Below are 20,715 nucleotides of genomic sequence, written 5' to 3'. Positions count from 1 at the left end.
TGGAAAAGGAAGTGGCAACCCACTCCAGTGTTCTTGCCTGGAGAATCCCAGGGACGGTGGAGTCTGGTGGGCTGCCGTCTATGGGGTCGCACAGAGTCGGACACGACTGAAGCAACTTAGCAGCAGCAGCAATGTGGAAGACCACTTTATGGGTTTCCTTATCAGAGATCTGAAGTCAAGAAAAACCTCCTGTAGTCATTTTATATGGGCTAAGTTTAAAATCCCATTTAGGGTCATCCTGGTCCTTAGAAGGGCTAGAGGAAAGAGGGAGACCCAGTTTTCTGGAAGTCTCTGGGCACAACCTAGCAATTGTTCTTTTCAGAACATGATTTGCTTCTTTTAACACGCCTGAGGACTGGGCCCTCCAGGAAGAGTGGAGGCAGTAGTTAATACCCAGAGCTGGGGAAAGCTCTTGGGTGAGCTTGGCTGTGAGGGGAAGGTCCATTATCACCCTGTAAGTTATTTGGTAGTCCATCTCAGAATTATGCTCAACATCACTCATTATCAGAGAAATGCAAATCAAAACCACAATGAGGTAGCATCTCACACTGCTCAGAATGGCTGCGATCAAAAAGCCTACAAACAGTAAATGCCGGAGAGGGTGTGAAGAAAGGGAACCCTCTTACACTCACTGTTGGTGGGAATGCAAAGTAGTACAGCCACTATAGAGAACAGTGTCAGTTCAGTTCAGTTGCTCAGTCGTGTCTGACTCTTTGTGACCCTGTGGACTGCAGCACACCAGGCTTCCCTGTCCATCACCAACTCCTGAATTTACTTGGACTCGTGCCCATTGAGTTGGTGATGTCATCCAACCATCTCATCCTCTGTCATCCCCTTCTCCTCCTGCCTTCAATCTTTCCCAGCATCAGGGTCTTTTCCAATGAGTCAGCTCTTCATATCAGGTGGCCAAAGGATTGGAGTTTCAGCTTCAACATCAGTCCTTCCAATGAATATTCAGGACTGATTTTCTTTAGGATGGACTGGTTGGATCTCCTTGCAGTCCAAGGGACTCTCAAGAGTCTTCTCCAACACCACAGTTCAAAAGCATCAATTCTTTGGTGCTCAGGTTTCTTTATAGTCCAACTCTCACATCCATACATGACTACCGGCCAAAACCATAGCCTTGACCAGACAGACCTTTGCTGGCAAAGTAATATCTCTGCTTCTTAATATACTGTCTAGGTTGGTCATAACTTTTCTTCCAAGGAGAAAGCATCTTTTAATTTCATGGCAGAACAGTGTGGAGATTCCTTAAAAAACTGGAAATAGAACTGCCATATGGCCCAGCAATCCCACAGCTGGGCATACACAATGAGGAAACCAGAATTGAAAGAGACACGTGTACCCTAATGTTCATTGCAACACTGTTTACAACAACTAGGGCATGGAAGCAACCTAGAGGTCCATCGGCAGACAAATGGATAAGAAAGTTGTGGTACATACACATGATGGAATATTACTCAACTATTAAAAAGAATGCATTTGAATCAGTTCTAATGAGGTGGATAATACTGGAGCCTATTATACAGAGTGAAGTAAGTCAGAAAGAAAAACACCAATACAGTATATTAACACATATGTATGGAATTTAGAAAGATGGTAATGATGACCCTATATGCGAGACAGCAAAAGAGACACAGATATAAAGAACAGACTTTTGGACTCTGTGGGAGAAGGTGAGGGTGGGATGCTTTGAGAGAATAACATTGAAACATGTATATTACCACATATGAAATAGATGACTAGTCCCATGAAACAGGGCACTCACAGCTGGTGTACTGGGACAACCCAGAGGGATGGGATGGGGAGGGAGGTGGGACCAGGGGTCAGGATGGGGGACACATGTACACCCATGGCTGATTCATGTCAATGTATGGCAAAAACCACCACAGTATTGTAAAGTAATTAGCCTTCAATTAAAATAAATTAATTTAAGAAAGAATTATCTCTTTAAGCAGAAATTCGGAGGCTTCTATTGCCTTTTAATTCCCAGTAAAGAAAGCTTCTCTTCACCCTGTAAAAGGTGTCTATAAATCAGTTGCTAAGTCATGTCTGACTCTTTGTGACCCCATGGACTGCAGCACACCAGGCTTCCCTATCCTTCACTATCGCCCAGAGTTTGCTCAAACTCATGTATGTTTAGTAGGTGTTGCCAGTGGGCATTTCCCTCTGCTACACCAGGGTGTTTGTATCAAGTCCGTCTGCCAGTCTTCCCCTGGATGGGTTCCCCAGTCTTGTGTGGACTGAGTTAGGGGTGGAGGAATGGGGTGGCTTCCTGAGTCACTGTAGGAACAAAGCTCGCAAGCCCTGGTGACATTTTAAAGTTTGGGACAATCCCTTACACAGAACACCTGAGTAAACCAGTTTGAGTAGAGAGAGTCCTGCCCTTAGTGGGAGGATAAGTGAAAGTGCTTAATCGTTTTCCATTACTTGGCCTGGGGAGTGAGAAGCTTGTTATCTTTTATCAGCCACCCCGAGAGGCCTCTTCCAATCCCCATGGTTAAGTCACTTGAGTTCTTCAGGGTGTAAGATGGCATCACTGGGGAGGGTGGGCTGCTGAGTCTGAGAGCTGCAGCTTGTAAAGCTTGCTTTTTTAAAATATATATTTATTTATTTGGCAGCTCTGGGTCTTATTTCCAGCATATAGAATCCTTTTTTTTCTTTAGTTGTGTCACATGCTGTCTTTAACTGCAGCATGTGAACTCTTGGTTGCAGCATGTGGGATCTAGTTCCCTGACCAAGTATCGAACCTGGGCCCCCTGCATTGGGAGCGTGGAGTCTTAGCCACTGGGCCAAGCCCCAAGGGAAGTCCCAGCCTGGCTGTTCTTGGGCTGTTGTCTCAGCATCCTTGTTGACCAGGGTTTTTCCTCTTGTAAGGGATATGTGGCCCCTTTGGTGACCCCTGCAGTGAATCCCTGCAACCTCCTTTGGAAGCTGAACCACTTCTAAGAGTTCTAGAATTTCCGCCTGGTGTCTTATAGGGGGCCCTTTGTCTATTAGTACCCCCTTCCTTTCCATATGGCAGCATGGACATGAAGCACCAGGAATCCATTCTTGGAATCAGTGTATATATTGATTCGTAATCTCTTCCCTAACTGGAGTGCTCAGGTCAAGGTGATCAATTCGGTCTTTGGGGCAGAAATGTGAGAGGGTAGAACTCCAGACTCACCAACTGTCTGCATGCTGACTGTGGCACAGCTGGTCTTTCTTACCCCTTTTTGTATGAAACTGCTTCCTTCAGTGAACCATTCTGCATTGGGATTGGTCAGGGGCTCATCCCTGAGGTTGGGTCTTCTGGAGTAAACTTGTTCAGTAGCCTTCACACAGGAGTGAACAAGGGACCCTGGGGGTGAGTGGGGTCAGGCATTAGGGGGCCTGGGTTCAGGTCTTGACAAAGCTTAAGAGTTAAGCCTGGGGCATCAAGTAGGAGGACTTGGTGATGTTGATGACAATTACAGGGAAAAAGTTCTCTTCAGGTTGTGGCCTTTATGATGATTAGCATAATAGAGTTGAATCAATGGGGCAAAAATCAGCCGGGAACTCAGGGTAACACTGTCTTAGCCAAAAAGTTCATTCTGTTTTTTTCTGTACCATCTTATGGAGAAATCTCAATGAATTTTTTGGCCAACCCAATAGAGGTCTTGATATCCTTGTATGTGAAACAGACAACACCTGACCTGCCGGCAAAATTGGCAGGCGAGCTTGAGGACCAGTAGACAGCCTAAGAAGTGGGGATGGGGGTGAGAAAAGGAGGAGACTCCACTCTTAACCAGCTGTGCTCTCTTTATCCACTATTTTCCATGACGAAATTCTGTGAATTTTCATGTCACAGAATAAAAATTCAGTCATGTTCATCAAGTTCCAAGTTCTATAGCCAACCTCCTGCCCCAGGATGCCTCAAACATTTTGGCACCTGGATTAGCTCCAAAAGCCCATCTGGGTGCAGTCCCCTCCCTGACCTGCACCTGTAAAGGCACCGGATGGGCACAGACCTGGACCCACGTGGTGTAGATCAGGTTTCCCTCTTCTCTTTGCTCTTTGATGACCTTTATCCTCTTCTGGCCTCCGCAACCGTTCCTTCAGCAACACCTCCCCTTCCAAGGTGCCCCGCAGCCTTCAGGCTGATGTCCTGCAGGGGGCAGAGAACACAGAGGTAGGGCTTCCTTGCTACACGGGCCCCTGAGAGCTGGAGGCCTGCAGAGTCTCAGAGGGGCCCAGGCCTGCAGCTGCAGTGCTCCAAACAGCCCCCTGGAGTAGGTTCTTTCAGCTTCAAGGAGAGGTCAGCATTTCGATCTCATGTTTTCACACGTCTTAAATGGATTTCAGAGGCACTGGTGCGGCCTCTGCTCCACTCTTTAAACAATGTGGTGAAGCCTCTGTAGCGTAGCTAGAGGCTGCATTCCTCCTGCATTGTGATGTGGTTTTTGGAAGTCATGCATGCAGTTAGCTAAACCAAACTAAGCTGCTTCATTAATGGGAGCAAACTCCAGAGGGAAATTCTGAATAGAAAGGAGGCAAGTTTGCTTTCCACCCCTAATTCAAAAAGCCAGATAATTGAGTGGGCGGAGAAAGGAAGTGTCCCTTCTGATTCCAAGAGCTGACTCTCTCCTTTCCCTTTCTTTAGGGGTATGTGTGTTGTGGGGAGCGGGGGTGCTCCCTGGTGGCTCAGCAGTAAAGAATCTGCCTGCCAATGCAGGAGACACAGGCTCGATCCCCAGGTCAGGAAGATCCCCTGGAGAAGGGAATGGCAACCCACTTCGGTATTTTTGCCTTAAGAATCCCATGGACAGAGGAGCCTGGTGGGCTGCAGTCCATGAGGTAGCAAAGAGCTGGACGTGACTGAGCGAGTAAACAACAACAACGTGGGGGCCAGGGGTGGGTATTCAGGGAAGTTCTTGCAGAAGGTCTAAGGATCCTCTGAGTAAGGACCTTGGATCCACTGAGTAAGATTTTTCCCTATCATACAGAGAACATAACTATTTCCAGTCCCGTTCAGCTTCCTTCTGTCTCAGTTCTCTTCTATCCGGTCCTCAAATACAGCTCCAAATCCTAACCTCTCTGTGGACTGGCCACCTGCCCCCCTTCGGTATTCCGCCTCCGCGCCTAGGCTCTAGGTCCTGAGCTCAGTGGCCCCTGCGCCTCCCACCTGCATGTGCAGAGAGCACATTCCTTTTCCTTTCCCTTCTCCTCCCAGGGATGGAAAGTGCCCCTCTTCTTTGCAAGGTCGTTCCCTCTACTGTGTCCTGGATCTCATCATGAGCTTGCTTCACAGTTCCCCTGCAGCCGCCATAACTCAGTGTAACGCACACATCCCAATCACTCGAACTACAAAAAGAACTCTTCCCTCAAACCTCCCTCGACGGCTCCCACTCTCACTCTTGCCTGCTTGCTTCCGCCCATACGCATCTCAACACAGTCATCTACCCGGCTTGCCACAGCCACACATCCCCACTGCAGCCGCCACAACCACTGCCGATTCTTCTGGCTTCTGCTCCCCCATTCCCCAGCTAGCCAGCACGGCTGTCTAACCTTCAGACCCGGTAGACCTCCCCATCCATTTTCTATTCAGCTCTGGACAAGAGAGGAGGAGGATGGCCAAAGTGAGCTCTTAAGGAGCTGGAGGGCTGGGGTTGGTTCTCTGATGCTTTCTCCGCAAGAGCCCAGAGTTTCAGACAAAGATATTTTTCATCTACCAAGCTGCATATTTTTACTTAGATATTTAAAAAAGCAATCTCAAGCTCTGAAGGAAAATGTAACATTGATGCCAAATCAGATGAGAGCTAACACTTGGTATCAACAGGAATATATTTGAATTTAAAAAGGCTAGCTGCATCTAGCATCTGACAGCAATGTGTCTCTGAGACTTTTGTCAGAGTTGGGGGTGGGGAAGAAAGGCAAAGACTCTCCAATAAATGTTTATTAAGACAAGGGACAGGTGATAAGTAGGGTGACCGTCTATGACCTGTAGGAATTCAGGAAAGGAGAAGGCTTCACATCAGAAGTTACACTTAGGCTGAGTCATAAAGGGATAGGTAATTTCCAGTAAAGAAAAGTTCAATACTGAAGGCAGAGGGAAGGCTATGTGCTGGGCAGGATGTTTGGAGAAAAAACTGACACTTCCAGGAAATGATGAGCACAGTACTTTGAAGGGTCTCATTAGTAGTCCCTACCATCTAGTATTGTCCCCTATCAGACCCTTTGGCCCTGAAATTTGGATAGTTACAAAGAAACAGCATATCCTGTAGGAATCTTTGTTATGGCTAGGGATGAAGACTCACCAAATATATGTGTGCTTAGTCACTCAGTCATGTCTGACTTTGCGACCCCACCAGGCTCCACTCCATGGTTCTCCAGGCAAGAATACTGGAGTGGGTTGCCATTCCCTTCTCCAGGGGATCTTTCCTGGGTTCTAACCTAGGTCTGCTGCATTGTAGGCAGATTCTTTACTGTCTGAGCCAACTGAGTAATCAATTCCTCATATGCCTCCCTAAACCAAATTGTGTGCTTTTGAATATAGACAACGTATTCAGTCGAGGCTATCTTTCCCAAGTTGCCAGCAGCCACAGAGGTGGGGCAAAGCCTTCCCAACGGGAGCCTAACAGTCCTGCGCGTCCTAACACCTCCAGTGGCAGTCATTTCTCTCACATTGCATCTCTGTCCTCACCATTTGTGAGCTCTTGGAAGACAAGTGCCACCTCTTTTTGTTTGTTGCTACCCAGTGGCTAGCACCAAACATTTGCTCAAAAATAACAGGTGAAGTGCATGGGTGATGGGACTAGCATCCCATGCTTTCCTTCTTAAAAAAAAATATTTGACCACCCTTGGTCTTAGTTATGGCATGTAAACTTTAGCAACATGTGGGATCTAGTTCCTTGACCAGGGAGCATGGAGTCTTAGTGACTGGACAACCAGGGAAATCCCCATTCTGTGCTTTCTATTCAATAAATAGAGGGTGTCTATCTTCCCTTCTGTTTCCAAAGGAACGCTTCTGTAAGCTCCTGATTACTATAGAGGTTGCCAGCTTGAGTCTTTCCTGGGCACGTTGGTAGACAAACCACACACTTTCTAGCCCCTTTGGGTAGGTGGGGTCAGTTGTATGACCAGGGCTAGCCCAGGAAGCAAGACTGGAAGTGTGTGCTACTTCCTGGATGAGGCATTTGAGTGGGTAGACCATCTCCAAGCTCTCAGCAATGACTCCAGGATTCATGGGTTGAGATGGCAGCAACATCAGATGGAGGAGCTTGGATTCCTGAGACACTAGATGGAAGGGCATTCCCACTGACCCTCACTGGAAAATTGTGTTAAAAACTAACTTAACTAACTCTATAGAGCTAAGCAGTTGTCTTGTTACAGGTCCTACCATGATTAATTTTTCAGTATATTCCACTTCCTCTACATAAAACCAAGTGGGAGTATGGATTAGACATGAACTTAATAAAAACAATGTTCATTAAATATTTGATGGAGGCCACAAATGGGCTTCCCTCATAGCTCAACTGGTAAAGCATCCATCTGTAATGTAGGAGACCCCGGTTTGATTCCTGGGTCAGGAAGATCCCCTGGAGAAGGGACAGGCTACCCACTCCAGTATTCTTGAGCTTCCCTTGTGGCTCAGCTGGTAAAGAATCCGCTTGCAATGTGGGAGACCTGGGTTGGGAAGATCCCCTGGAGAAGGGAAAGGTTACCCACTCCAGTATTCTGGCCTGGAGAATTCCATGGACTATAGTCTGTGGGGTCACAAAGAGTTGGATGTGACTTTCACTTTCACAAAAGGAATAGCTGTATTTTACAATGAACAAGTCCATTAGGTCACTTTCTCTCCTGTCGGAAAACACATAGAAGAAACTTTTTTACCTGAAATCCTAGAAAAGGTTGAATGTTTCTTGAACATTCAATGTTACTGAAACTGCTTCTGGATTAGCCTTTTATGCCATGCCTCCCAGGAAGCTCAGAGCCAAGTACATAGCATATGTATGGTCTCATGGAGTGCATTTTTGCCAATTCTCTACACGGTTTTGCTATTCAGTCATTTCCCCTGTGGGTCTTGATTTACCTAACTTTGTTTTCTCTAATTGGGTTTTATGCACTCTTGTAAGTCTCCTAAAATCTTTGTGAAGATGATAAAGAAGGGTGGGTAAAAATCAAACGTTTACAATGGGCTCTGGATATAAGCCATTCTTAACACTGATGAAGGCAGACTGTGTACAACAGCCGTGAGATTAGAAATCAGTGCTGTTGATTTTAATTTACTCTTCTAGGTTTCATGACTATTAATTTTTCCTTTGATTTATAACAGGGTAGCTCAAAGAATAAGTTAATGATGATAATTACTGGTGCGGGATGCATAGTAAGAGTTTGTGGCAATGGTTGTGACTTGCAGTTAGATGAAAATAACTGTGCTCACGGGTTCAGGGTCCCCAGATGATGTTCAGTCACTGGCATTTCCTCCTTCTGAAGGTTCATGCTGCTGCTGCTGCTGCTAAGTCGCTTCAGTCGTGTCCGACTCTGTGTGACCTCATAGATGACAGCCCATCAGACTCCTCCATCCCTGGGATTCTCCAGGCAAGAGTACTGGAGTGGGTTGCCAGTCATACACCACTTTGATTCACACTTTTCTTTTTGGCCATGCCGTGCAGTTTGTGGGCTCTTAGCTCCCCAATCAGGGATCAAACCCATGCGCCCACGCCCCCTGCATTGGGAGCTTGGAGTCTTTATCACTGGACTGCCAGGGAAGTCCCTGATTCCCATTTTTGACAGAAAACATTCCCTTCATAAAATTCCCCCAGTTGGTTAGAAATACCTGATGCAGAAATCTTAACATTTAAAAATCCCAGCTAATACCTCACCTTAATGTCACCTTTGCTTTTCATAATGGTTTAGATTCAATGGTTTGAAATAGCTCTCATACACATGTATTGAAAAAGCAATGCTGTATAATTTCTACATTTCATATGTGTAGTCATATCTGTAAATGATTTACAACAGATGCACATAGACACATGTGAAAAAAATTCTTTATTAATTTTCTCACATTTCATTACAAAATGTATGTTGCAAACAACTTGAATAACCTACTTGTGTGTTTTTTGTTGGTTTTTTTTTTAAAACCCTTGGCTTCAAGAACTCAGGATCTCCCTATCTTTTATCAAGTTTTGGGAAACACTGATTATTGGAGTCAATAGGTTATCATTTGCTATTTATTTTCTTCTCTCAAGCTCTGAAAAAAAAATGTCCTCTGTATAAATTAAACAAAAAAATGTTGTAAATTCTATGTCATTACAGTCAACAGAATTATAATAATGCATCCAAAATGTGCGGCCACAAAATATCAGGTATATGTTTGAAAAAAGAAAAAAAAAATGACATTCTAGCCTTGTTAAAAGGATAATGGTCCCATATTTTTATTAACAGGTTAGCAAAACAAAATCCAATGGATTACAATATTTACATGTTATTTGAAAAATAAAGTAGTGATAAAAGCATGTCACAATTATTTTCTTTTTTTCCTTTTTTCTTCCTTTTTTTTTTTTTTTTTGCTTTTTTGGTAACCATTACAAACACCCAATCCAGGTATGGAACTGTTTAGCACATTTGAAATAAGGCCAATTAAAAACAAATATGGACACAAAATGACTCTTTGCCTAGATAGTTCACACTTTCCCCATATTCTGGTTTCCACATGATGGCCCCCATCACTAAAGAAAAAAAAAACAAATTAAAACAAACACCCACAAAGAAAAATTCTTAACAGCAAGAAAATAAAAGAAGAACATGCTTTTCAAGTAAGCACTTATTCCACAAATGCAATGTCTTTCCATGGATTTTATTTGAAGCTGTGTGGGACACTGTCATCTCAGCAATTCCCTTCCCTTTCTACCCCCTCCCCCAACCCTTCCAAGTTAAAAAAACAAACAAAAAAAAAACCATGAAAACCAAAGGACTCTCTCTCTCTCTCTCTCTCTCACACACACACACACACACACACACACACATGTCCACACACACACATCCAAGCTCTCTCACACACAGGCTTCTAAAACCTAGGATTCAAGGAAAGTTCTACTTTTTTGGAACGAAACCCTTTGTTCACAATCAGAACGTATTATAAATGTAGACTTAGATTTAGTCTAAGCTGCTCCCTCCTGAAAAAGCTAATATGGGGAAACAGAGCAGCTGGCAGCTAGATTAAAAAAAAAAAAAAAAGTAGTTCTCCAGGCTCCTTGTAGGATATAAGTATTTCTTGAACACTCTCACCAAAGGGATGGGATTTGACACATCCCCTTGTCCTGAAAAATAAATGAGAATCCTCCCCCCCCGCCAAAAAAAACCCACAATGCAAACAAAAACAGAACACAGATTTAGAAATCACACACAAAAGCCAGCCCATCCTAACAGAGATTATTTGTGTGAGACGGATAATGTGTAAATTTGACAGCAACAAAAGGGTGAAGAGGACTTCCTCGTCTGGCCCACAAGCTGCATAGAGGTGCCGAAAAGTTTGGTTCTTTAGTTAAATTAAAAAAACGTTAACTTCTTTGTTATTTCCATGTTTAAAATAAAAACATTCCTATTCACAAAAAACTAAATCTCCCTTGCCCCCAAATCAAAACAACAATAACAACACACACACAAAAAACAATTTATATGAAAACTGAATTGTGCTGTGTTTGTAACACTCAAAACTGATAGAAAATAAACATGTGGCAAACAAAACTCCAAAGTCACCTTAAAATTAGCTCACATGAAATCTACCAAATTCTAAATTATAGTTGAACACTAATAAACAGCTTACCTGGAATAAAGGATGACAATTCACAAACATTTATCTAATAATTAAAGTCTGTTTCTTTTTTTTGTCTTGTTTTTTACTAAAATAATTAAAAAAATCACAGTATTTTAAGAAATAAAACCCACATGGGGATTTTAAGCACAATTTGTGTTCCTTTCTTTAAAATTCTTTTTTTTTTTTTTCTCCATTCACCATCTTGCCCAGCAGTTCTCTCTACATTTAACCACAATGACGACAGGTAGTACTGACAAATGCAGAGAATTCCCTTGGTTAAGTTTGAGGTACTAGGAAACAGGTGACTGTTTTATGCAAAGCAGTTTTTTTTTGTTTTCTGGTTTTTTTTTGTTTTTGTTTTTTTTTCTGTTTGTTTTTTCCCAAAGCGGCTGCAGTTAGGTCTTGAAAAAGCTTAAGGTATTAAAACTAGAAAAACGCACCAAAACTTGTGCGTCAAAAAGTTGTTCCCCTAAGAGAAGTCTTCTACCGTCACGGAGCTTCTGCTTCCACATACTGTCCAAGACCACCATAGTGCACAGGTGTGCAAGGGAGGTGCTTCCGGTGCTTCCGCAACAAACGAAACTTCCACGATGAAGATCCGGAAGGAAAGATGTAGTGATGGAAAAGGAGCCACATATTCCAACCATTTAAATAACTTTAATTTACATACTCACTCACACAGGTACCAGTGCTTTGAAAATAGATTGTTCAGTCCTAAAAAGCAGCTTTGTTCTGTCTTCTCTTTTCTGTCCCCCCCTTCTCAGCCCAAGCTGGCCCTCCCACTTTTCTTTTTCATCATGGTTCAAGTAAGGGGTGATTAAGAATTTCACCAAATGCTTATTCTTTTTTGGCCTCTGCATTCTCCAGGAGAGATTTGTCAGCAGCTACGACACAGATGGCTACTGGTTCGTTCTTTAAGGAAAAGTCTATCCCGATTGTTTCATCATCTTCCTTTTCCTCTATAGAGGGTATCTTAATACTGTCCTCCATGTTACCCTTCAGGTGGATTTCTTCTCGGCTCACCTGCTTGGTGTCATTCAATGCCCTGGGAAAACATTCATGGGAGTGACAGGTGAGTATATGTGTTTTTTCCTAGTTAAAAAAAGTTATTATTTTTTTATATCCTTGTATCTCTGATCCTAAAAAGGTCTTGGGGGTCTTACAAGTGCCACAGACAAATTGACTGGACTGTGAGTGATTTATCCCTGCTACCTGTTATACTTAGCTCATATATTTCTGGTATCTTATTAAAACTCTGAACCTATAAAAATGAAAAGAAAGTGAAAACGCTGGTCGCTTAGTCATGTCTGACTCTCTGCGACCTCGTGGACTGTAGCCTGCCAGGCTCCTCTGTCCATGGGATTCTCCAGGCAAGAATACTGGAGTGGGTTGCCACTTCCTTCTCCAGGGGATCTTCCCAACCCAGGGATCAAACCTGGGTCTCCTGCATTGCAGACAGAGGATTCTTTAACATCTGAGCCAGCAGGGAAGCCCTATCCATTATTATACCATGTTTTGATTACATCATTTTTTGCTTCTAGAGCAACATAATGATCTTAAGTTCCCTCCTATACTGGGAACAATACAGTCGTAAGTGGCCATAGCAAGAACTGTCTTATGCTCAGATCTATCAGAGGAACCTAGAAAATGCAGATTTGCTATACCTATCAGGACTAAAAGCACAACTCGGGTATTAAAGAGTTAACGGAAAGACCCATAGAAACGAACAAAAAGCAAGAACCTGAAGATGAGACCCATGTCTCATCCTAGTTATATTCTGGGAAGCTTAGTTACATTCTCTGAAGTTTAGATACTACCTATTTCTGGGCATTTTCTGCTTAAGGGACCAACTCCTAGGCTATGCCAGCGTCTGCTGGCCTGGAAGTGCCTTGTCTAGGGGACAGTGTTATGTTCAAGGGTCTTAGGAGTGTTCTGCAGGTATGCTCCCACCTACCTGGGAGGCAGGCAGAAGCGGGCTCTGTCCCCGAGGCAGAGCATTGAAGGCACCAAGAGGTGCGTGGGAAGGTTCAAGGCCACTCGGGGAGTGAGTCATCACAGAGGCAGGAACAGAAGCCAGATCTCTGGACCCCGGTCCACGCTCTACAGAGAACGTCATGCTAACGAAAGCTGAAGGGACACGGGCTGGAGAGAGCGCTATACTTCTACACGAGGGCTTGAGCAGGATCTGTCATTCGTAAAGACGATCTCTCCTCCTGTGACTCGTGTCTGGGTGACCATTTTAAAAACCAGCGGAAAGGGAGGAACCCAGTTCGTGACCAACTGCCTCTCCTCCCGGACCCGGAAGTGTGACACAGAGGGGTCTACGTATTGTCAGGAGCCACCGCCACCTCGCACGATGAGCGAAGGCCTTCACGGGACTTACATGCCGTGTCTCAGCACGTGCCTTTCCCACTCAGAGCCCTGGGAAAACGCCCGTCCGCAAAATTCACACGGAAAACGCTTCTCAGTGTTGATAGCAGCCCCGTGGTCAGAAAATCTCAAGAGATCTGTGAGGAGAGAGCAGGTGTATTACCTGTGAGCTGGAGGGGCAGAAGAGAAGTCAACGTTCATTAGGAGCCTCCTCCCATTTCCAGATTCCTACTCTTTCTCTTGCTGGCCTTTCACCAAAGGATTGTTTCTTGAAACTCTCGAGAACTGTTCCCACGCCCTAGGCATCCCCACCTCTCTTCACCTCCCAACTGGTTCTGTCACCAATAACCCGAGTTTGTCTTAAGAACCCTTTCTGTTCATTGCCATGGCGTCTGAGCGATCTCTTCCAGCACATCTCTCCCTCCTGTGGTGCTCTGTCTTGGTGCCTCACAGTTTAGCACCTATTCATTTCCTATTTAACACAGTTTTTCTCCACTCACTAACAACACAGGCTCCTGAAAGCACCGAGGCCAGGTTATATTGTAGGAAGACCTCAACGTTTCCACATGTTCCAGGGAAAGCCAAGGGCTCACCACTTGTGGCCCTCTGCCATGGATATCTTAATCTACACCTCCCAGGGTGGCTGCAAGCACTAAATGACGCCCGAAAGCAGGAACGCAGATCTCGGATGACGGGGAGACGGGAATATGAAAGCACGTCCTCAGCTACTAAGGGGTTCTGGCCAGCTGCCCTCCATCGGTGTATTCTTGAACATGGGGATGTGCAGACGCCTTTCTGGACCGGTCGGTTGTAATCAAGTGCCGACTATCGTTTTACTTCCTCACGGCCCTGAGGGGCCTGCTAAATGAGGACTGACTGGCTAATTGTTTGAAGGCCCCGCCTCCTGGCAAACTCAAAGAGGAGAGCTTATATGGCCTTTGTGTTATCCTGGGTCCCAAGCCCATATGTCTTTCATTATAGCACAGAGGGCCAGATCTTCACGTGGGTAATAAACAGCAGGATCTAGACGGCTCTGCAGCCATGCTGAAGAGTGAGGGCTCACAGACAAATGCTGCTCATCTCTGCCCCTCTGATCACCGTGTGCCTGGACTCACGAGGTGTTACAGGAAGGTGTCTCCTGGTTGAAATACTCCATCTAATAATAAAAAAAAATCCTCAGGATGATGTTAACAGGCTAGGTGTCTCTGAGCTGCCTTCATCTGCAGCACAAAAAGCACTGTGAATGGGGCCAGTTCTAACAAAAGATGAAACATTTTCTCACAAATTAAGAAGATCACCACACAAGCCATTAAAAATAATTGCACAGACTATCTTCCTTGATTCTTTTCATTGGAAATGAGACAGCACCATCTGCTCTGCGCATTAATTCCTTAGCAGGGATTATCTTGGGCAAGAAATCAACAGAATGCCTTCCTGACTCCTCCCAACTGCATAATGAGAGGGGGTGGGGAGGACACTGCTTGGGCGCATTTTGATTTCTTCAGGCCTGGATTCCTCCCTTTCAAAGTCCCTCTGAGCTGCCTTCTGAGGCAGGACCTGCCGTATGGCCGTGGTCAGGCTTGACCAGGCCTTCTCGTGTTGGGAAGGCACGCTGGGAACAGGGTAGCCCCAAGGACATGAGCCCCCTGAACAGAGCGCCTGACGAGGGTCTCTGCTGCCAATGAGGGGGCCTGCTCCTGGCACACTCACTTGCTTACCCTGAGGAAACATGAAACCAACCATCTATTCTCTCCAACGGCTCATGCTGTTTCATCCTCAAAGGAGGAGGCCAATCATTACCTGTCACACATCAAATGGCTTCCATTAGCCCCAGAGCTGTGCTAACGCCACCTCCCGCTCTCTCTACTCCTGGAAGACAGAACGTCTGGCAAAAACACCCCGAGGCTACTGTGTGCCATTTCTTCTTGTTGGCAAGAATACACCTAGATGGTGGAAAATTGATTCCAAGGCGATGAGACAAAGGAGGCTGTTCTTTCAAGAATCGACAAGGAGGACGGGAAGGTTTTCCCCAGTAATGTGACTGGAAGTTACTCATGTAAACTCCCGCCCTCTGAGAGAGGAACACAGGATTCTCCACCCCCGAGTCTTTTCTCCCCATGCGGTTAAGGCTCATGAATGTGGAGGCTGCGCTTTCTAGGGAGAAGCGATCAGACACCATCAAGTTCTTCTCAGGCAAACGGAGCTGAGCTGGTTTGATGCCACAGTGCCAGTGTGAGGGGGTGGCTGGGTGGTCAAGGAAACGTGGCTGGCACCGTGCACATCTAGCTGCCCTCTCTTCCTTCTCATCGTTTATGCTATTATTTTGGACGTGGCACACGGGAGGGGAGGACTAACAGGGCTTCTTGCCTCTGCAATGCTTATAACCTGTAAAACCATCCATGCTTGGTTCTAGAGATTAAAAAGTCATAGTCTCCAATGAGGGATAATTCATTTCCCGGGGAGGAATGGTGGGGCACAGAGCCCTGTGAAGACAAGGAGCCCGTGGGCCCTCTGCCACATGCTTCCTCTTTGAGGGAACTCTGGTAACAGTGCACAGACGACGTTAAAGAATTCATCACTAAGGACATACTTGTGAAATGCTTTTTAAGAAAGAAGGAAGAGAAAATTTAAAACCCGTGCTTCTTGAATCACAGCCGTTGTAAGAAATAGATCACTGTGCCCCCTACTAATAAAAGTTATAACTTTACAAGGGCAATCAGTCTATACGGTGCAGATGCTCTATTAATCCATTGACCACAGGCCCGGGGGTTCAGAAGCCAAACTGGATCATCACTTAGCTGTGGTTTCCTGCTATAGCAGAGATAAAATATGGAGGGATGGGGTGGAAGTCAGGAAAAATCAAGAAAACAAAGAGGGAGAACCTTGGAAGAAAATGACCAAGTTGGCTTTCTAGGCTGGCAGACTGACTAGTAAGAAAAACCAAGAAATTCCACAAAAGGAAGCCTTCCAATGAGGCTCCAAAGACCACTGAATTGACAGAATTCAGGGCCAGGTTCCCATCAATGAAGAACATCCACAAAGGGTAGGGGACATGGTATAGTATGTAAAGACATTTTCCTCTGGAGCCAGAAGACTTAAACCCAACCTCCAGTGTTTTCGTTTTAACTTTGAACACGCTCTTAAATATTCTGGGCTTTTATTTCCCTACTTGTAAAATGTCAATAATGCCATCTACACTGCAGGGTTTTATCATTAAGTGGTGACTGTGTTCCAGTAACTGGACTAACAATGTTTGCGTGCTATCTCATTTAAGATTTACGTGACCCTAAGGAAGTGACCCTAGGAAGTTGTTATTATTAGGATGATGAATGTGCAGGAAATAAAATAATTTACCCAAAGTCATATAACTAAAAAGCAGAAGAACTGGGAGCCAAATCCATAGAGACGAACTGCAGAGCCCTCTAACCGTATATAAGATTAAATAAAAACCACTGACACTGGGCTTGGCCCATAGTGATGTTCCGCAATGGCAACTGATACCATTCTCCTCTTCAGTGGGATGACATCCTATTTATTTCTCAGGTTTAGGTTATCCACGTGCTTTCGATAGGTCTGCAATAACTACAGTAAGATATCCCAACCTATGTTCTTGACGCAGTATCTTGGTTTTTCCAGTATTCTATGTTGAACAATACAGAATACCAACTCTAGATCATGTAAATCTATGTCTACAACTAAATATACTTCAAAAAACTTCATTTTGAAAATAATTATGGAATCGCAGAAAGTTGAAAAAAGTACGAAAGTCCCTCAAAACTTTGCCTACTATCCCCTGTAAAGACAGTCAAATGCCACTGGTCTCCTCTCTCTCTCTCTTTACAAAGCAAAAGCAGTAAGCCAGAGGGTTAAGAGGAGGGCCATGCAGAAGGACACATAGAGGGGTTCGGACCTCAGGCTCAAGCCCTCTGTGGCTCCCTCCCCCCATCCCCAGCAAAATACACCCCAGCAGCAGCAATTTTAAATATGCATTCAACTGGAAATTCATTTACATTCCTCGATAGCTTTTACAGGGCCATCCATCTTGCTGTCTGTCCTTACTCTGCAGATTCCCCAGATAACAGTTTTCCTGAATAAAAAAAAATCATCGCCATGTATTTTTTAACAAATGTATATCTACAGTTAAAGAGAAAACGTCTGTTTTCCTTGGAGTTTCTCTAGCTGGTAATAGTTTACAAAGACATGGCCCCTGACGTGTTGCAGCCAGTCTGTTCTGCTACTTAACGAAGAAGGATCATTCCTTCTGTTCCTCCTCCAACAACCTTCTGCCTCCCTTCTGTCTCCCCACGGCCAGGCTGGATGCCATCTGGGGCTCAGGGGGCAGGGATGGGACCAACCTCTGTCATCAGCCTTGCTGCTCATTTCTTCTTCCTTGTCTTCATCATCACTGCTAGAGCTCTCCATCTTCTCCTTCATCTGTTCCAGCTGATCCAAGTTAACCCGTCCAACCAGTTCAAAGTTTCGGCTTACCTGAAAAAGACCCCAAAACAGTGGAATCACAAACCTCAACTGAACGCCATTATCCCCGGAGGACAGAGTGTCCAGCGTCATTTTCCTATGGGTGTGTTTTTAGAACCAGGACCAAATTACACCAGTGCCTAAGTGGTCCTTTTCTTCATTTTGACCCTCTTACAGGCACATCTGTCTTCTGCTCCCATGTTCATTTTCACTGGCACTGTCAATACTGGACCTTCCTTACCAAATTTAGTTAGAAATGTGAACTGTAGTTAGCAGAAAATCAAGTCTCATGAAGCCTGGGGTGTAGAACAGATGTCCAATGAACACTTTTCGAGTTTAATTCCAGGATGTACCTTTCATGAGTGTGTGTGTTAGTTGCTCAGTCGTGTCCGACTCTTTGTGACCCCCATGGACTGTGGCCTGCCAGGCTCCTCTGTCCATGGAATTCTCCAGGTCAAAATACAGGAGTGGGTTGCCATTTCCTCCTCTAGGAGATCTTCCTGACCCAGGGAGTGAACCCATGTCTCCTGCATTGGCAGGCAGATTCTTTACCATCAGAGCCACCAGGGAAGCCCAAATTTCAAATATATCTGGAGGGAAAGTGGCTCTGTAAGTAACCTGAAAACTAGCAGAGAGAGTCCCAACATTTCCACCACAACCTGGAGGGCTGTGGGGCTGACCCAGCTTTGACCAAATGACAGTTGCTCAATTCCTAACTCCAGTTTAAGTGTCAGACAGTATTGTTATTATTTAGTGTTACTACTGTTTCTGAAGCTGACCACACAGCCTGTTCATCACAGCTGGGATTATCTGAGAAAAATCTAGATGACAAATCCCTAAAAACTCTTTTAAAGTGTTAACTGTGGCTGATTTGTGTTTATATAAAATGTGGTTAGAATAATGTGGGACTCCAAACTGGCTTCCAAAATATCATCCAAGAGAAATAAAAACTCACCCTGTGAAAACTCCATGGGGATATTCTATTTGGGGTTCTCATAACAATGGTAGCACACAAAGCCCCCTCTTCAATTAATCTGTTTTCCGAACTTCTTCAGTTGCATGCACAGAATGATCAAGAATGACAGCACAGGAGCCAAGCCAACAAGATGACTCAAACCAGCACGGTGACGGGTTCCATGCTTTCCCTGGCGGGGGCCAAGGGAGGGGCCCATGAAGATAAATGAGACCCAGGCCTCCAGAGGCACAGAGTTTTGAGTTGAAGAGGGAAGGCAGACTTCATTAATTAGACTCCAAGGCAGATTTCCATAGCTGCTACAGTAGAGATAGCACGTAATGAGGGCGCAGGAGATGATAAGGAGAATTTACAAGATGGTTCCAAAATATTCCCTGGGACCAGCCTGGAACAAAGATGTGCTGAGCACCACCAATTCCATATGCCTGGCAGATGGAAACATCATCAACTGGGACGTACGTGCGACAGAGAGCCTCAGAGTATAAGGGCCAGCAGACAATCCTGTGAGAAAGTGTAATACGTGTCCCCACAACGACATGCGTGTGTGCAGGGGGTGAGGGTGGGGGTCGAGTCGGCAGCATTGAAAACGAGGAAGAAAACTCGAAGATAAAAAGCTCTCTTAGAAAAAGAGAAACAATCCACTGATACAACTCTAAGAATGAAATCAGTTGACTTGGAAAACAGCTCAGCATCAGGGTGGAAAAGAGGTCTTCAATGATCACAGCACGAAACCCTGAGGGAAGGCAAATTCCTGTTTGCTCATGAAAAAAAGTTTTAAAAATGATTAGATTAAGATTGAACGGCATCACCGACTCAATGGACATGAGTTTGAGCAAACTCCAGGAGATAGTAAAGGGCAGGGAAACCTGGCGTGCTGCAGTTCATGGGGTCGCAAAGAGTCGGACACAACTGAGCAATTGAACAGACTACGGTGAAGAGTACGGTGAAGAGGAGGAAGCCCGGTTAGAATCTTTCTTCCTAAGGACTTTTGCTTAGACTACCTTCCTAATTAGGGTTTTATCTACTGTCCTCATGCCTACAGACCTATACAGATTTTAAAAATATTTATTTTTATAACAAGCAAAAAGGGAGGGCACAAGGAGCAGGAGCTTTGAAGTCAGACAGAGCTGAGTTCAAGTTAAGGGTTTGCCATGAACCACAGGACTCTGAACATACATGGCCTCAGTGTCCTTGTCTGTATCGATAAAGAGGGTCAGCATAGTATCCGAAACACAACAGTTCACCAAATTGTGGTTTCCCTTTCCCTTTCTGGGACTGTGGCCTTTTCCAATTTTGGCTTTTGGAAATGTGTATAAGAAGCATCATAAATGCATATTTATGAAGTTATGTTTTACCACAAAGTCTACATTTTAATCAAACAGCATTTATGACAAATATCTGAATAAAAGTTTTCTGGGTTGCCAGGTTTTTTTTTTTTTTTTTTTTTTTTCAGGAAAAGGAGGCAAGATTCCAACTGGCCTAATTCTGAATTATGCAAAGAAAAAATATTTTGAAATGATTGGTACTTAAAGGGGCAGCCTTTTCCTATCACTTTCTCCCCACTTTCAGCCAGGTCAGCTACAGGCATGTGGAATGGGCAGAAGAGGTGGGCATTGCCAGGAAACAAAAATAATGAGACTGAGAAAGGCCAAAAAACAATCGTCAAGCGCCTTCCTTAATCCAGCAGTTTGTGCTTATTCATTCACTGATTCATTCATTCAGGACTCCCAGCGGCCCTGCCGTGTGCCAGGCCCTATGCCTATCAAGGAACTCAGAGTGACAGAAGGAGATCTGTCACCAAACCAAATGTTATTTTTTCTTTTCCGCCTTCCTCTTTCTTCTCCTTTTACGGGAAAACTGTTAGCATTTTGGATTTTGCACAATTTTAGGAGTGCGTGACATTTTCATGGTATAACGTTCACCCAAGGGGCTCACCTAGGATGTATTTGTCCTAAAGATTTCTAAAATCTCTGTTTAAAAATAAAAATGATTTCTTTTTGCTATGTAATTAGAAGATTTTAAATTAAAAATTATTTATAGGGTTGAGTTCTTACTATACCTTTAATCTCCAAACTAGCAATCTAGGATTCATCGTCATACAAAAGGAAGCCTT

The 20,715-nt window shown here is 44.5% G+C and overlaps 1 protein-coding gene across 3 annotated transcripts in view; it reads right to left on the bottom strand.

Annotated features, from left to right (window-relative positions):
- Positions 1–10,625: 10,625 nt before the first annotated feature.
- ZNF462 (zinc finger protein 462) overlaps positions 10,626–20,715 on the bottom strand; it is a 157,535-nt gene continuing 147,445 nt past the window's right edge. For all 3 annotated transcript variants that reach the window (XM_040237900.1, XM_040237892.1, XM_040237907.1), the window contains exons 11-13: positions 17,509–17,641; positions 13,167–13,290; positions 10,626–11,828 (exon numbers count right to left, since the gene is read on the bottom strand). In XM_040237900.1, coding sequence (XP_040093834.1) covers positions 11,621–11,828; positions 13,167–13,290; positions 17,509–17,641 — 465 coding nt within the window. In that variant the 3' untranslated portion in view covers positions 10,626–11,620. The remainder of the gene's footprint in view (positions 11,829–13,166; positions 13,291–17,508; positions 17,642–20,715) is intronic.

Source organism: Oryx dammah, unplaced genomic scaffold (assembly GCF_014754425.2).
Source record: "Oryx dammah isolate SB20612 unplaced genomic scaffold, SCBI_Odam_1.1 HiC_scaffold_1, whole genome shotgun sequence".
NCBI lineage: Eukaryota > Metazoa > Chordata > Mammalia > Artiodactyla > Bovidae > Oryx > Oryx dammah.
Note: the sequence above shows the minus strand (reverse complement) of the source record. Positions and strands in the feature narration are given on the sequence as shown.